This window comes from Bos mutus, chromosome 27, assembly GCF_027580195.1.
Source record: "Bos mutus isolate GX-2022 chromosome 27, NWIPB_WYAK_1.1, whole genome shotgun sequence".
In the NCBI taxonomy this organism is placed as follows: Eukaryota; Metazoa; Chordata; class Mammalia; order Artiodactyla; family Bovidae; genus Bos; species Bos mutus.
In genome coordinates, this window is record NC_091643.1 from 5,180,000 (window position 1) to 5,198,146 (window position 18,147).

At 45.0% G+C, this 18,147-nt stretch overlaps 1 protein-coding gene across 6 annotated transcripts in view; it reads left to right on the top strand.

Moving 5' to 3' along the window:
- RARB (retinoic acid receptor beta) overlaps positions 1 to 18,147 on the top strand; it is a 447,193-nt gene that overhangs the window by 263,446 nt on the left and 165,600 nt on the right. For 2 of the 6 annotated variants that reach the window (XM_070364221.1, XM_070364224.1), the window contains exon 1: positions 6 to 693. The exons of 3 other annotated variants lie outside the window; for them this stretch is intronic. In XM_070364221.1, the coding sequence (XP_070220322.1) occupies positions 537 to 693 (157 nt within the window). In that variant the 5' untranslated portion in view covers positions 6 to 536. Of the gene's footprint in view, positions 1 to 5; positions 694 to 18,147 lie in introns of those variants that run through there. One more of the 6 variants, XM_070364226.1, reaches the window with a different exon arrangement.

The following is an 18,147-nucleotide window of genomic DNA, read 5'->3' on the forward strand; positions in this document are numbered from 1 at the left end:
TTAGCAGCCCGGGAAGGGTTCACCGAAAGTTCACTCGCATATATTAGGCAATTCAATCTTTCATTCTGTGTGACAGAAGTAGTAGGAAGTGAGCTGTTCAGAGGCAGGAGGGTCTATTCTTTGCCAAAGGGGGGACCAGAGTCCCCGCGCGAGCCGCCCGAGGACGCGGATGCCGAGGACGCGCGCGAGCCGGGCAGGGCTGGTCTGGGCACCGTCCGGGTAGGAGCCGCACCGCATTCCGAAGGCTTTTTGCAGGCGTCCGCTTGGAAGGAGAACTTGGGATCTTTCTGGGAACCCCCCGCCCCGGCTGGATTGGCCGAGCAAGCCTGGAAAATGGTAAATGATCATTTGGATCAATTACAGGCTTTTAGCTGGCTTGTCTGTCATAATTCATGATTCGAGGCTGGGAAAAAGACCAACAGCCTACGTGCCAAAAAGGGGGCAGAGTTTGATGGAGTTGGGTGGACTTTTCTATGCCATTTGCCTCCACACCTAGAGGATAAGCACTTTTGCAGACATTCGGTGCAGGGGAGATCATGTTTGACTGTATGGATGTCCTGTCAGTGAGTCCTGGGCGAATCCTGGATTTCTACACTGCGAGCCCGTCTTCCTGCATGCTCCAGGAGAAGGCTCTCAAAGCATGCTTCAGTGGATTGACCCAAACCGAATGGCAGCATCGGCACACTGCTCAATGTAGGTTTATTTTTTCCCTTCTTCTACCCAGAAAAAAAAAAAAAAATGAATTGTCTCTCTTGCATGCAATAAAGACACTGGAAACAAACTGCACTGCTAGCCAGACAAAGGATTTAATGATTTAATGCTGAAAGGGTGTGCTATGCTGGTGTGCATATTGATTCCGTCTGCTGAAAATTTCCTGTTAGATGTTTTCTTCCCAAACAACCCCTCCAGACTCCTGCTCCTCTCCTTTCCAACCCTACCGTGCCTTGAAAATAGTTAAAAAAAAAAAAAAAAAAAATGTGCGAGGAGAGGGGAAAAGTAGAGGGTGACCACAGGACTTTGAAACATTCTTCAAGTGAGGCAGTTTGACACATTTGTACAGTTTTTACTAAGATGTATGCAGAGGGGAATTTCACTTTGTTGTTCTTTGGATTGACTGTGGCTATATATATATATATATATATCCCCCCTTGCGTGTTTCAACAATCCAAAGTAATTAAAATATGACATCTTCCTCGCAAGGAATTTGGCCTAATTGAGGTGGCTGCTGCTCCTGAAGTTCACAAACCACCAGTTAAAGCTGCTGCCTCCAGTGTTTTCCTTGTGGAGGAAAGGCAATATTTCTTAGCATTGACCCTGCTGCCACCTTTCCAAGTCACTTTGTTGCTCTAAGAAGTTGCTGTTTTGCTAGAAAACCACTGGCAATGAACACCCCTTGGGCTGAGCCATCCATTATTTCCATATCTTGCAATTCAGCCGGGAACCTGGACGCTGGTTAAAGGAAGGGAAACATAAGTGGGGTAGCCCAGTTTTTTAAAAAAATATTGACTATTTGGTTATCTGATGCTGACGGGGTGCCGAGGCCCGCACTGGTCAACAGTAGCCTGGCTGCAGGCTTGAGAAATGAGCAGCAGTCCCAGAAAACCCCACCTTCGGGTGTCTGCAGTGGGAGCCTGCGGGATGCATTGCTGCCCTGACAGTGATTTAGATAAATGGCTCCGCTATCTATCAAAATGTTTTTAGTACTTTATTTGACAATTCATTGGAGCATTAGCCTGAAAATGACATTTTAAATCTTTGTTTTCAAAGAGGTCAAAGTTTAACTGAAGAAATTGAGTTTTCCTAATAACATGATGGCTTATCTAAAGAAAGGGAAGAAAAAGGAGAGGAAGAGAGGACAATGACAAGATTTAAACTGCCCTCTTCTGAAACTTTTTCTTAAGAATAAAGTCTTGCTTCCAGGGCCAGGAAATCAACAGGTTTCTAGCTGAAAAATCAATAACCATTTGATGCCAACAGTCTGGCTGTCTGACTTAATATTTCGTAGAGCCATAAACAGGGTAAAATATATATCTCTTTTTCCGAAGGTGCCCTCAGTTAGCTGCTCTTGAAATGGCTTTACTTTCCTGGTTCCTGTTTTCTTTCTGAAGAGCTCAAAGAAATTGTTACAAAATAAATTTCCAACCTACTAAGGGATCTTTTAGATCCCTCTGTAGCAATTAAAACAGTATGAACAGTTTCATTTGGAATCTCAGGGAACTAGAGCTGTCTCAAACTTTTTCTTGTGAGAGAAAGTTTTAATGAAACGTTTTTTAAGGAAGGAAAAAAGAATGCTGGGATCCTGGCGTCAAGCTATTAGACCTAATAGACGTTTTACAAGTAGACATTCTTCCTTTTGTAATTAACCCTCCAAAAGTGCCTATTAAGTTGCAGGAGTTGGGGGAAAAGCTTTGTTTGTTCTTGAACAAGTTAAACAAGGGATTTGCCTTATCTGGGGAGAGCGAGTGGTGAATGTGCCATTCACGTAGGGGCAGCCGATAAGCAAGAAGTGTTGATAACAGCAAAGTTCAGCTAATCAAAGAAACTTGCCTTCAAAAAAGTAAATAAAGGCATCTGACAAAGGGATTTCAAAAATTTCAGTGTCTTTATTTTTGTAAGCAGGGCAATTAGTGCTTGCTGTGGTCAGTTTCACAAGGGTTTCAACCCCCCACCCCCCACTCCAGGTTACATGAATAGAATGTAAATATCACTTATGCCCCTGCAGAGTTGGAGGGCTTTTGATGGGTCAGTTTAGTTGTTCAAGTGATTGCATTTTTTAAGCATAAATAAAAGTTCTAACAAAGCTCTGCCATGCGGTGTTTGGCTCAGGGAGGCAAAGCCAGTTAGGGCTTTTGAAGTAAAAGCATATTAGGGCTCTGTTTGTGTAAGTACAAACAACAAAAAAAACCCCACAACCTTTCCCATTTTACTTAATGACTGTTTTGACCAGAAGCAGATCTGTTTGTGCTCTTAACAGAGAGGAAGCAGTGGGCAAGAAGGGGAAAAAATAGTACGAAATTCTAACCCAAACTATTTTCTACTCTGAGATCCCTACTTTTTATTATTTTTTTTTTTATGGTGTGAGTGTGTGTCTGTGTGTGTGTGGTAATTGGAGTAAACCCTTTGAATGTAAACCATACCAGAAGCATTCCTTAAAAGGTGTTAGAATATTCTTTTTATTTTCCTTTTTAATTTTAAAGACGGAAAAGTGATATGCCAACCAGCTGTCGGTTGGAGTTCAGGCCTGTGAATTGCTTCTGAAAATTCAAAGTCAGGAGTAGCGAGTTACTGAGGGCATGTGGTATGAATAATACGATTTAAGACTGCCCCTGGAGGTGTTGGGAGTCACTAAGTTTCTATTCAGATGCCTCCTGGATTATCTTGGGTTTAGGCTGCTCCAGATGTTTTCAGCATTAATTGCTCAGTGGGCATAGGATAAATCCTAATATTTGTGGTCTAAATATAGCAGTTGCTTTCAGTGAAATCATGAGTGTGACAACTTCTTGGCCCCTTTCCCTGTCTTCTCCCTATTCAACACATCAAAAAACAAAGGAGAAAAAGATTTTTTTTTTTTCCCAACAAGGAGAAATCATCTGTTTTTAAAAACAGCCTATCAATGTACAATGAAAGAAGGAAAGAAGTACCCTTCCCAAAGTTACCGGACCTGAATTTTTGGTATTAAACAGTATCTAAATCCTCTCCTAGTGAGATATAAATTGGGGTCAAAGTGGCAAAATCAAAGATACCCTCTGAAAGAGAGACTAAATAAAGCCTGACAGCCACCGTATGAATTGAATGGGGTTTTGAATAAATATTTCGGTGAAAAGGCTTAATTGTTTTTCTAAAGTAGGACATAATTTTCTGCTTCTCTGCCACATGACAGTGGTTACCAACACCATCAGAAAAAAGAGAAGAAAAGGGAATTCTGCTTACATCTCAGAGAGTGCAGGTTAGGTCTGTTTGAAAGCAACTGGAAGACTCACTAAGTTTTCCTTCCCCGTAGGAAGAAAGCAACACTAAAATTTTGTCAGTATCCAGATAAGTCGGTACTTCTGGTAGGGAGGCACTGATGTGCAACTTGGGGAGAAAAATGAATAAGTAAATGTTATTACCAGAAAAGGGGAGATTCTAAAAAGTAGGTGGGAATGCCAGAAGTAGACGTGCGCGTCCCTTAAACCTGGGCTGTGGAATGGATGGGAAAACGCCGGGCAGCATTGGATTTCGCAGCCCAAATGCAAAGCCCTCACACCCACACAGGCCTTCCTGTTTTTTGTTTTTTTTTTCTTAGTAGATAAATGATCAGAATGGCAATTTCTGATAGGTTAGGTGACCTGAATCAGAAGTTTTTCTCCTCATTTTTGAGGCCTGACTCTGACCATGTATAACCAGTCAGTATCATCATGAACTTTGCTTTAAAGCAGAAAAGAAAGTTCTTCTGGATATCAGGTTCTTATAATTTCCCTTCAACATGTTAAGCCCCTGAGATGGCTAAGTAGGAAAGAGAATCTTAACTGTTTTCTCCTTTGTACATTCTTGTGGAATGTAATCGATAGCTGATCTCAGAAGAGAAGTACATTGTAGATGAAGATTATAAATTCTGCACTCAAGGAGTTTATAATCTTTAAAATGAAAACAGTTTTTTAAAGGCTGGGGATTTTTTAAACTAAGAAATTACTGAGAGGAAGATGAAGATGTAAAAGCACATTGCAAAACAGAAAACGCTTCGAGTCCAATAGGATTTATGAAATAGTAAATTCAGTGTTCATTTTAGGGCATCTTAAAAAGAATCTTCCATAGGGTTTGAGTTACGTATAAGTGCCAATAAATTTATTCATAAATGACAGTTTTATACTTTAAATGTTCTCATATAAATTCAGTTAACTATCAATTAAATAGGTTATTTCAGGAATGGGAGTTTTTTTGATGAAAGTTAATCAGAAAAATCTTGGCTGAAAATCTTTCTAAAAGATATTAGTGTGGAATCTTGCCTTTCAAATTACAGGGTAGTTATGGCTATCATACATCTCAGCTTTTCTAGGATAAGCCACTTTCAAATACGCTTGCCACAATTCCCACAGAAGTCACAGAACTATGCCAGATATTCCAGCATTACGACATCTCCCCACACTGCCCCTTGAACCCAGGAGCGGCACAGAAAGCCTTTGTTTGGATCCTATGGTCAGTGTAACTGCAGCTTTCACTCACAGCTTAATTTCTCCATTATAACGGCAGATCGCCCGTGCTTCTGGGTCGTTCTGAACATGAGTTCCTTCTGTGGCAAAGCATAGATCTGTAACTAGAAGGCGTCCCTTGCAATATGGATTTAAGTACTATGACCGAGGTTCTGATGCCTCGTGTGTGTGTGCGTGCCTGCGTGTGTGTATTGGGAGTGCTGGAGAAGTGGAATCACACGCTAAATCCCTGTGTACAAAGCTGTAACAGTTCTTAGCCAGCTTCTTCTTAAAAAGTTGACGTTGGAGGCGGTGGAGAGAGGAGAGTTAACTCCGGTTTCAGATTTATCAGCATCCTGTCTGTAAGTGGCTTGGCCTAAGCACCTCTTGTTAAATAGGAGATGAGATAGCCTGCCCATCTGTAAGATCTAATAACAGCCTCATCACTCAGTATGTTGCCCTGGACGCTCCTCTTTTCCTTCCTGCCTCCTTCCTTCATCATTAAGAAGCATGATTCCCACCCCATCCCAACCTGTTCTAATGAATAAAAAATAAAAGTTGCCAAAAGTTCTCTCCACCCAGGCAGCAGTAGAGTATGCGTTTGCAGGTATGGTATTCTGTTATCTGTCTGGCGCTCCCAGAGCTGCTTAGGTGGGAATTCCAGCAGGCAATGGAACCGCTGACTTGCTTTTTCTCTGGCCTGGCAGGGTGGGGAGCCGGGAGGGGGGGCCTTTCACTAAGATAAGACTCCTGGTCCCCAGCACGATAAGGCGGGATAACAGGAACTGACGTCAGGAGGTGACCCCGCCCTGAGGAGCGTTTCCTCTGTCGGGGCACAGGCTCCCGGGCTGATGGAGTGAAGCAGGGCCAGCTTGGCGGGGCGGGGAGCTAATTGAACAGGGCTGATCCTGGGTGACAGTGTCCCTCCTTCCCCAAAGGAGGTTTCTCTGAACAGAACAAAGAATAGCTTGCTGGGGAGGGGGTTTAATAAGAGCAGACTCTGCGATTATAATCTCAGTTTTAGGTTGTCATGTACTGGATATTTGTTTCCCAGCTGTGAACAGTCTCCCTCTGATGCCTCCTAAGACGGTCTATCCAGCAGGCACCAAATATTATCCCCCGTGAATCCTGCCAACTCCCCACGTAGAACCAAATGGGCGGGAATTCACATTGTCAGAGTTAATCCCTGGGACTGCTGTTTACTTTTCTAAACTCCAAGTTCGCACCCCCATCAGCAGCATCTGCCGGCAGGTTAAAGCCCTGACACCACCTGGCAGTTTGTCCTTCCCTCTTTCCTTCGTCCTTTTCTCCTAAACTCGATTTAAGAAAAGAAAAAAAATTTTTTTCCTTTTTTTTTTTTTACTGTTTTTTGCCTTTATTAGTGTCTGCAGTTTGAAGTTCGGAGAAGGTCAAATTCTAATGAAAGGATCCTATTTGATTTTTTCAAGTTCATGCCATCATAGTCCACTGTTAAAGATTATGCTCTCTCTTTTTTTTTTTTAGGTTTTAGTATTGAATAAGGAGTTATTCTCCTAATTTGACTCAGATATAGTGAAATGTTTTTGTTGTGGTTGTTGATATTGATCAGTTAATATTGGTCACAGATTAAATGTTATCAAAAAATAGCTAAATTTGGAATACTGTGGTAGAAATGATGCAGATAAGACCAGATAAGATGAGTGCATCAGCTAACTGGAAAATGAAGATTTGAATCACATTTATCCTAATACTTCTCTAATTTTCAGAGCAAATGAAGACTTGGGTAATAAATCCCTTGTCTCAAAAATGTTAAAGCTTTTGGGGCTACAGTACCTTTGTCTTGTCATTTAAGTTCGTGATTACAAAAAGGCTGTTTCAGCTTCAAAAGATTTTTTAGGGTCTGGCCTATTGGAAAGCTTGGGGGTATAATTAACTAAAATGGAGATGGAGGCAAGCGAAATTTAGTTCCTGATGTTTTAATTTAGCTCAGTACTGCCATGTGTTATTGAAGAGAATTCTTAAAGGCAAACATAATTATTTCATTATGGTCCTCAGAATGCTTTCATTGGCTTTAATGACAAGAAGCTGTATAAAAAGGCATACATTTTAATTAGTCCTTCTTATATTTACATCAGATAAATAACAAATAATTGATGAAAAACAAGTCTTTGGGATGGATGATTTCACATAGTGTGCTGGTTACAGTTTAACGATGAAACATTTCTCTGTTGCTTTGCATTTTAATTATCCAGACATTACAGTAGTGGGGCCGTGGAGCTAAAATACCATTGTTGCCATTTTATTAAAAAAAAAAAAAATCATGATTAATGCCTGTGAATCAGAAGCAGGAAAAGGTAGCTAGAAGCATCTCTCGGAGGAAGTATATTCCAGTCCCATTAATGTTACTACGTTTGTTAGCGCTCATTTTGATCACTTTTATCTTTTACGCTTCATCCTTTGGGATTAAGACTGTCAGGGGTCTCACCTGCGTTTTTATGATCACATCTCCTAAATCCAGTGCTCTCTTGCTTGCTGCCTGTGCTGAAGACTTGGCTGGATGTACCTTGCCAAGTGTGGACTGGAAATCCAGAGAGCCGCCTTCCAAGGGACAGGCCCATTTTACCTCTGATCTTCTAGGAAAACCCATTTCCCATGATCCATCCGTTTTGGTGTACAGAACACTAATTGTTATTATTGATTTTAAATTCCGTGACCATTACAAGTAACCCAGATGACTGGCAGATAAAGGGTAATAATCCATGGAGTTCTGGAACTGGTTCATGTTTGTCTGGGGTACTTTATGTGATCAATATTAACTGCCCCATTGAAACTAACTGCTGTATCAAATAACAGTCAATCAAATGAATGTGCTTAGAGATTATTTATTGAAAGCTCTAATTGTTCACTGGGGCCCTGCTTATAAGAGAGAACAATAGGAAGCGGAGACGCGGCGAGCGGGTTTGGATGTGCTGGGAAAGCTGGAGGATGCAAAACTCGTCTTCTGCTGCGTGGGCCAGGGGTTTCTAAAGGCCCAGGTTGTAAATAGCCTCCCAGGAGTTCCGCTGCCACCTGTGCGTGGGGAATGCTCTGTAGAGGTGGGCGGAGTGACTTCCTGGCTCTCAGCCCTGGGGCCGTGGGGTCGTCACTCCGAGGATTTCACGGCGGCCTCTCCGCCTGCCCGGCACATACATAACTCGGTGAGCATCTCTCCACCTGCGGTCCCCGTGCTGCGCCTGGCCTGAGGGATAGCCCGTCTGGACACAGGATCAATTTCTATAGCCACGAAATGGGACATTGCAGGATTTGTAGCAAGATTAGAGATAACGTCAAGGAGGCTTCTGCCCTTCCCTGAAGACACACGGAGGTCCCTGAGTCGTCCTCCTCTGCTTTCAGCGCGAGGCTGTGACTCACCTGCCTTCACCAACAGCCATGGTGTCAGCCAAGCTGGTATCTGTTTCCTGCGTGAGATGGTTCCTCTGTCTGTGGCCCATTGCCGAGGGGACAGTACTTGCCATGTCAGTGGGACAGCGTTGCGGTCTTGATGCAGTGGCATCTATTCACCAAGCCCCGGGACTGAGTGCAGACAGTTGACTTTTACCCCTGAGCATGGTCACCCTCGAAGCTGACACTGTACACTTCACCCAGGGCTCTGTCATTCAGGGATGGGTTAGATCTTGCAAAGGCCTGTTCAACAAACAGCTCTTGGGTGTCTGCCATATGCCAGGCTCCCCCCGACATGTCCCGGTGGCAGGGGAGGGACCCCCAAGGTGAAGTCCACGCCTCCCTTGCTCTTTGGACTCTGCACGTAAGGGAGAGACTTGTGTACACACGCCACGGTGACACGGCCCTGCGGTGACACAAACACAGGATCTCCTTGGGGCTTTGGAAGTGGGTTTGATTACAGACAAAACTAAACCCACTGAGAACCAGAGCTCGTGCCTAAGGAGAGGATCACACAGGTTACACATTTTTGTCACAAGAGGCAGGCAAGAGGTTTTTCTGGGTGTAGCCACCGTAGGTACGTTCTAACTGCAGCTTACAAAGCAGGGTTTTAAACTCCGCGATGGAATAAGGGCATACCTTCTGAACCTGCTTCTTGAAGACTCACAGGATGTTTCTGGAGTGTTTGTTAAATAATGTTTTTAGGGGGTTGGGTCTGATTAGATATATTTTTTTAATCACTTCTTTCTAAAAAAGTTTTCTTGGACGGTAGTTGATTCACCGGGCTGTGATAGCTTCAGGTGTACGGAAAATCAGGTGTACAGTGAATCAGCTACACGTATGCATGTATCCATTCCTTTCCAAACTCTCTTTCCCATAAAGGTTGTTACAGAATATTGAGTAGAGTTCCCTGTGCCCTACAGTGGGTCCTTGTTGATTATCTATTTCATCTATAATAGCGTGTGTTTGTTAATCCCAAACTCCTAATTTATTGAGTTTATCCCCTCCCCAGTTTCCCCTTTGGTAACCCTAAGTCTTGTGTTTGAAATCTGTGAATCTGTTTTGTAAATAAGTTCATTTACGTCGTTTAAAAAAATCAGATTCCACATATAAGTAATAGCATATGACATGTGTCTTTCTCTGACTTTCTTCAGTCGGTATGGTAATTTCTGGGACCATGCATGTTGCTGCAGATGGCATCGTTTCGCTCTTTTTTATGGCTGAGACGATTCCGTTGTGTATACGGACCACATCTTCTTTATCCATGCATCTGTCGACGGACGTTCAGGCTGTTTCCACGTGTGGGCTATTGTGTCACTTTTTATTTATGATTGTTTTTGAGACTTTCTTGCTGTATAACAAAGTGCCCCCCCCAAACTTAGTGATCTAACAGATATTACCTCAATATTTTGTGGATGGACGGGGCTCAGCCGGGCAGATCTTCTGCTCCAGGTGATGTCCGCTGAGGCTGCACCCCGCAGGGCTAACATGGGCTGGGTGCCCGGGGCCAGCAGTGGACGCTGGCTGTCGGCAATAACCCGAGAGGGGGGCCTAGAAGCTCCTGGGCCTCGGAAAGGCTGGAGCAAAGCTGGCACGTGGTCCCTGGGACTGCCTGCTGGTAGGGGAGCAGCTTGGCCCAGCCCGGCTCCCGTGCGGCCACCTCTCCATGGGGGAGTCTGAGAGCACGCCACCGTGTTTAATCTATACTGCGGTCGTCACATCGTGCCCTAGAACCCGAGAGAACTTGAGGAGCTGCGGTAGGTTCTTGGTTCCTTCTTTAGGCTGGTTAAACACTTGACGAGACCCTCCTCTAACCATGGTCCCTACGTTATTATCACAGACAGTCTTGTGAGGCAGGGATGATTTGCCTCTTTTCACAGAAAGGAAAATTGAGGCTCAGAGAAAGTGAGTTTGATAGCAGTGTGACAGCGGAGTGAGGAGTTCCTGCAGAATGTTTGTGCCCTAATAACACCACGTGTGGCCCACGGCGTGCTTTGGTTTTGGAGAAAGGTGGGAGAGAGGTGAAGGACTGGACCACAGAATTTCCTCTGATTCCATCATTTCTCTCATAAAAGACACAGCCTGTTAAACTGTGCAAGAAGCTAGGATGATGTTTGCTCCGTTATCCTTCTGTCTTCCATCCTGTCTGTTGTCGGAGTCTGCACTGACCTGGTCCCTCTGTGGCTCACTGGAGCCTGAGTCAGGACTGAGGCTTTGAAAGGAGGTGAGAGATGAGAAAGAAGATTTTCTTGTTCTTCTAGCTTGCTCAGAGCCCTCGTCTGGAGATGAACACCAGCAGTGGTACCTCTTAAACAGCACTCCTGTATCTTCCATTACTGAAAAGAAAAGAAAAACTTCTAGGAAATGCTGAAAAACTTATATTTTGGTCTTTGCCACCTACTTTCAGTATCTGCTTGTCTTTAGGGTCCCAAACCTATGGAAGCTAAATCTCCAATACTTTGGCCACCTGATGTGAAGAACTGACAGTTTGGAAACGACCCTGATGCTGGGAAAGATTAAGGGCAGGAGGAGAAGGGGGTGAGAGAGGATGAAATGATTGGATGGCATCTTCCACTCAATGGACATGAGTTTGAGCAAACTCTGGGAGATAGAGAAGGACAGGGAGGCCTGGTGTGCTATAGTCCATGGGGTTACAAAAAGTCAGACACGACTTAGCGAAACAGCAACAACAAACCTATGAAAATTGTGACTATTTAATGAAGTTTACATTAATCATCCCGATGGCGGTTTGCCTCACATAATGCCCTTATTTCTGTGGTTGCAAATAGTTCACTCTTCATATCAGCAGGTTCCACATTGACTGATTGGGCCAATCTCAGATGGAAAATATTCAGGACACAAAATTCCAGAAAGTTCCAAAAAGCAAAACTTGATTTTGCTGCACAGCTGGCAACTATTTGCACAGTATTTACATCATGTTTGTAACTATATGCTTTGTGCTTATGCTGTATTAGGCACTATAAGTAGAGATGATTTAAAGTACACAGAGGATGTGGATGTTGTATGCAAATTCGATTCCATTTTCTATAAGGGACTTGAACATCCACAGAGTTTGGTGTCCACAGGGATCCTGGAACCAGGGTCCCGCAGATATGAAGGAGTGGCTGTATGTTTCAAGTGCAATATATTGATCTGATTGGGGATTTTTATATACCGTGTTCTACCTGTTTCTTTTGTTTGAAATCTAATTGTTGAATTACAGATTTTGAGGAGGCAGACGGGTGAGTTGACATGACTATCCGCGGGTCATGTAGGGCGTTGTGGGTAGATGCTGCCTGCATTCTGTGTGGCCCCCGTGGTGCGGTGAAGCTGGGCACTCTTCCTGCACGGCTTCCGCTGTCGCCTCGATCGTTTTCGTCTGCACAGTGGATCCATGACGCTTACCTCGCAAACTCTGTCATTGTTCTTTAGTCGTCAGCCGTGCCCAGCTCTTTTTTCAGCCCTAAGGACTGTAACCCACCAGGCTTCTCTGTCCCTGGGATTTCCCAGGCAAGAGTATTGGAGTGGGTTCCCCTTTCCTTCTCCAGGGGATCTTCCTGACCCGAGGATTGAACCCGGGTCTCCTGCACTGGCAGGCAGATGCTTTACCAATGAGCCACCTGGATTGTGTCCCCTTAGCAACCTGGGAAGTCTTTGAGGTCAGATATGGTGTTCTTTACCTCTGTCTTCCCAGTACCATCGCAGGCTGTCAGCACAGCTAGCGTGGTGCCTGATCAGCACTCAGTTAACCATGGTTACGTCAGCGGATATAGGTGTTCAGGCACATAACCCCTTAAGGTCCCAGTTACCTGGTCTCTCCGGTAGGATTTTTTGCGAGGATTGGAGCCATCTGTAATTCTGTTTCTGACAGAGATGACTGGCCACGTGAGGCTGTTGAGCACCTGAAATGTGGCCAGTGTGTCTGAGGAACTGAATTTTTTATTGTATTTAATTTTAGTTAACTTTCAGTAATTTTAATTAACTTTCAGTAGCCACATGTGGCTAGTGGCTGCTGCATTGAATGGCACAGCCCTATAAACTCAGCTATTAATATTTTTTCAATATTTGTACTTTTCTTTATTTCCCTTTTCCTTCAGCCTTGATTCACCTCTTCTATTGCTGTTCAAATAGCTCCAATTATCTCTTTATGTAGCCCGTAAATAGACTGCAGGAGAATGTAAACAGAATACTGGAGGGCTGTGATTTCAGTCAGTGTTCAATTTGTTTTCCTTCTGGGTGGCACTGTTGTTCCTGGGGCTTGCCAAAGACTTAGCGCTTATTTTGCTAATGCACACTTTGCAGAGCTCAACCAAGACTTGCCTAGAATCCCTGTGGACTGGGCTTGAATGCTGCTCCTCGCGGCAGTCTTGCCGAGGGAGAGGACGAGTTCTAATCTAGTCTAGCTCTGCACACCGGCGTGGGTTCCAAACGGACACCGTCTCTTCCAGCCTTTTCCAGCCGGTTTTAACTCTGCTTAAGCATGTTGAACTGCAGAGAGGCAGAGAGGAATAGTGGACTGTGCTCTGCCCTGTGGAAGCCTCGGTGTGTGTTCTAGACAGCGCGTGCTCTCTCTCAGGAGCGCCTTCTGCACGCGTCTGCGCTGCTCAGTAACCCGGTGCTGGGCACACAGGACGTCCTTGGGAGGTGTCTGAATACGGTTCAGGGAAGACGAACTGGAAACTCAGAACGTCTCAGGTGGCCTCTGCTTTCGTTTATTTGTGTATTTGAGGGTCACTCAGAACACCTGAAGCAAACTTGAGGGGGTGTCTAGAACTTGGGAGAGCCACGTTGGCCGTGATGGCAAGCCCTCATAAACACGTCAGCTGGAAAACTGGCCTGCAAATATGAGAGTGGGGTGTCTCTGTGGGCTTCTGGCACTCACTCTGCTGTCTCTGGAACAGGATTTCTGATCGTCCTTCCCGTTCACCTTGCCTCTCCTGCCTCCCTTCCTTTTTCTGTTCATCCCTAGAAAGGGGGTGAAGAAATTAAATAGAAGACCAAGTCAACCATCAAGAAAAGCTGTTTAAAATTTTTCTTTTATTGAAATATAGTTGATTTACAAAGTTGGATTAATTTCTGCTGTACAGCAGAGTGACGTGTGTGTGTGTGTTGCTCAGTCATGTCTGACTCTTTGGGACCCCATGAACTGTAGCCCACCAGGCTCCTCTGTCCATGGGATTCTCCAGGCAAGCCCACTGGAGTGGGCTGCCATTTCCTTCTCCAGGAGATCTTCTTGACCCAGGGATCAAACCTGGGTCTCCTGAATCTACCTGCATTGGCAGGTGGATTCTTTACCACTGTGCCGGCTGGGAAGCCGTGTGTGTGTGTGTGTGTGTGTGTGTGTGTATCTTTTTCCTATTCTCTTCCTTTACGGTATCACAGGATATTGGATGCAGTTCCCTGTACTAAACAGTGGGTCCTTGCTTTTTAATCCGTTCTATTAATATATACAGTGGTTTGCATCTGCTAATTCCAAACTCCCAATCCTTCCCTTCGCCACACCCCTCCCCCTTGGTAACTCAAGTCTGTCCCGCCAAGAGAAATTTCTGAACCAAGGTTTTTTTCCCCTTTGAATGGTTTCAGGTTGTGACTGACTTTTATTAAATAAGCACCATCATCATAGTTAATATTTATGAAGTGTGTGTTACCTGCATATTATGCCAAGAGCGTAAAATGAGTTCTGTCCCCTCATCCTCACAACAGCCTGAAGACAAAGGCTCTGTTGTGGCTCCATTCTGCAGATGAGACTCCCCAGACAGAGGGGTTTGGGCACCTGGATCTATGAGGCAGGAGAGAGCGGGGTGCGGCCCCCCTCTTAGCATCGTGTGATGTCGGGGTTCCTTCCCTCTGCCAACTCGGCCAAGTAAACCCCCATTGTCTTTGCAGGGAGAGGGACGGAGCGAGGTTGCAAGTCTCAGAACCCACAGGATAATGAAAGGGTTTTCAAGTGAAAGCTGGAAACAATACATTTTTAACAAAATGGGCAGTTACTCTAATTGCTGTGCCCCTACTGTTCAATTCCTTTTTATGTCCTAATTCATTAAATTATGTGCACACACGGGCTTATCATTTACAGATGTATGCACTTTTAACGGGCTCATATGAAACAGATGTTTCACGAAAGGTAACCGAGAGCAAGTGATCTAAACCCTCCTTTAGTGGGTATCAAGTGAGTATTCTGGCCTGTCACCTGCAGAGTTTTCTGCTATTATTTTGAATTGCAGTGTCCAGCACAGGGAGGAGAATTTGGTCTGTCCCCTGGAGGAACAAATAAAAACATAACGACCCAAGAAACAGACATCTGCATCTCAAAATAAAAGAGGGTGTGTGCAGGTGACAGGCAGGCGGTATTCACATGTGGGCTCAGGTGGATAAGAATGAGCTTTACAAGCGGTTGGAGGAGAATAGACCCATTGCATTATGGTAGACTTTTTCTTTTTTACTTTTTAAGAGCCTTATTCTATCTTAATCATCACAGTCTTTGAATTCATAACTGAGCATTTATCATGCTCTTTTTTATCCAGATTTTATCAGTTAATTATTTTTATTTTTAAAAAAATATATATTTTGGCTGTACCGCATAACTTGTATGGTCTCAGTTCCCCAGCCAGGAATGAACCCAGGGCCCCAGCAGTGACCTCGGAGTCCTAACCACTGGACCGCCAGGGAACTCCCTAATTCCTTATTTTTAGATGGATTGCTCCATCGCTGTTGTAACTGGCTGGAAAATGGACGCGCATCAGTGAACGTGATGTCAGATTACTGTCTCCCAGATTCTGAAAGAGTGAGGTGGGCTCTTTCCACAGGCCCTTCCTGGCTCCACGTAAGTCCCCTTTAGTTAATGATGACTGTAGAATGAGTTTCAGCTAGGTGTGCCTTAAAACCCAGCACCTTACTCCCTTCCGAGGCTCCGTCTCCCTTGGGAGCTTTCCCGTGGCTGCAGGTGGGTGGTGCTGAGCTGGGCCCCTCTTGCGGCCGCAGGAGGCTGGATGCTCGCGGTGGGCTTCTCCATGCCCTGTCCAGGCCCTCCGCTGAGGCTTCTGGAGCAGCTGGAGGCTGTCCGAACCTCTCTTTTCACATGGCCTCCTGTGACGTGGGCTTCCTCACAGCGTGGGGCCCCTAAGCTCTTCACGTGGCTTCTCCCAGAATGAGCATTCCAGGAGATGCAGACAGAAGCCTCTCGGGATCTCGCCTCCTGTGTCACAGTGTTACTCTTGCCATATCCTTTTGATCAAAAGGAAATCAAAGTGGCAGCCCAGATTAAAGGGGAAGGGCCCACCCAGCGACGTGACGCTCCCTGAAGGTGTGGGTCCCTGGGCAGGCCCTCTTTGGAAACCACCTACATACTAACTAGAAAGAAATGCACACCTCTTTCAATACACAGTCACATGGCCTGATACATCCACAGTGCCCTGCACTGGAAGACATATGTCAGCAACCATTTATGTCAGGACTTATTCAGAGTGTTGGGGGAAAATAGTAACCACGCCTCAAAGTCCACAGTGAAATTTATTGTTTATGGATTGTCAGTTCTCTAAACAACAACAGCAAAAAGCTGGAGCAAAAAGATGGCTGAAACTATGTCATTTTGTACGTTCAGAGCTGGACACCGTCACAGGTGAAATATAAAATGGACCATGAAATATTAAGTGGCATATCAGGTTTATTGCATATATGACCATGAGACTGCGTTTTATTTTGTCTTATGGAGCTCTAAAAAAAATCCATGTAATGGATTAAAGGTATTAAAACTCCCATATTCCGCCTGGCTCTAGGCCAGAGAACAGGGCATGATAAATAATCCCAATAGACAGAATATGTAGGAAGGAATTTTAAAATGTATTTTCGATAGACATATTGACCTCCCTAACTAATAAAAATGTATACATGAGGTTAGTTTTGAAGGAAATGTGCAGACCTCACACATTTATAGTGTATGTAAATACTGCATACAGTATAGTGCTAGAATCCTTAGAATATTTCCCACATCTCTGTGACATATGGCTGTCATATTCTGTCTTTACTCTAGAAGCAAAGCATGGATTTTATATATTTTATTTACATGTGCATTTACTCTGGGAAGGAATAATTTTATTTAAAGCAGGAGCCAAATCTGGGCGGTAACCTATTTTTGTAAATAAAGTTTTATTGGTACATGCCCCACCCCACTCATTTACTCACTTGCCTGCAGCTGCTCCCCAGCAAGCTGCAGAGCTGAGTGGCCGTGACAGAGACCATATGTCCCACACAGCCTGAGATACTTACTGTCTAGTCCTTTACAGAAAGAGTTTGCTAATCTTGTCTTAAAACATTAAAAAAAAAAAATTGTGGGACAGTTAGACTAGAAATGAGTGCCTTGTTTCTCGGTTATAATCATGTTAGGTGGATTCCGGAAGCCAGTTCTGGACCAAGCTGGTCCCCAGGTCCGTGATCTTGGCCAAGTCATTTAACTTCTGGAAGCTTCAGTTTCCTTCTGTGAATGAAAGTGGAAGTGAAGTCACTCAGTCCTATCTGACTCTGTGCGACCCCATGGACTGTAGCCCACCACACTCCTCTGTCCATGGGATTGTCCAGGCAAGAAGACTGCAGTGGGTTGCCATTTCCAGATCTTCGTGACCCAGGAATCGCACCAGGGTCTCCTGCATTGCAGGTGGATTCTGTACCAACTGAGCTCTCAGGGAAGCCCCCTTCTGTGGATAATGGAGGTTAAAAATCTGATAATGATACTGATCTCTGCTCTTCTGTACACTTATGCCACGAGGGAGCAAGGGAGGCAATGTGATGAAAACCCCCCTGGGGTCCTGTGTCACCAGGTGGGCTGCTGGCGGCTGACAGTGGCCGAAATGGCCATCACGTATTCCATAGTGCACAGGATATTTCGGCAAGGATGTCTACGCAGACTTCATTCTTATGCTTATTTTTCCACCAACCTTTATTGGGCACCTGCTGTGTACTTTTAGTCACTGAGCATTCAAAGGCAAGGCAGCTGCAGCCTCTGTGTGCTGGTGACGTGCCCAGCCATGGCAGCCTCGGGGACCATCTTTGCTGTCTGGTATTTTTAGTTGTCCGTCTGCGTGGGCCAAGAACAGTGTCTCCTAACTTCTTTTTAATCCGGCATTTAGCACGATGTCTGGTCTTGCCGGTTGCTCAATATATACATGTCAGCACTTGGATGTTGCTGGCTCGTAATCATGGTCCCGTCCGTCTGCACACCTCCACCCCTGGTGGCCCATCCAAAGTGCTGGAACTTTCGGTTCAAGCAGTCGTGGAAGGCTCTCAAGCTGATTGAGATCGCCGTGGCAAGGAGGTGTTTGGGGAAGCTGTTCCGGGGTCTGTGCACACGGATTGGGGTGATGCGCAGAGCTGGGTGGAAGCCACACCTGAGTGGGAGGGTGAGGAGGTCAGGCTGGCACGGTGCTCCGCTCCTCTTAGCCTAGGGAGGACCACATGAGGAGGGATGAGTGTTCTGAGCAGGACGATGGAAGGAAGGGGCAGCATCAAGACTCCTGTTGATGTTTTAATTGGAGCAGTTGCTTTACAACTTTGTGTTGGTTTCAGC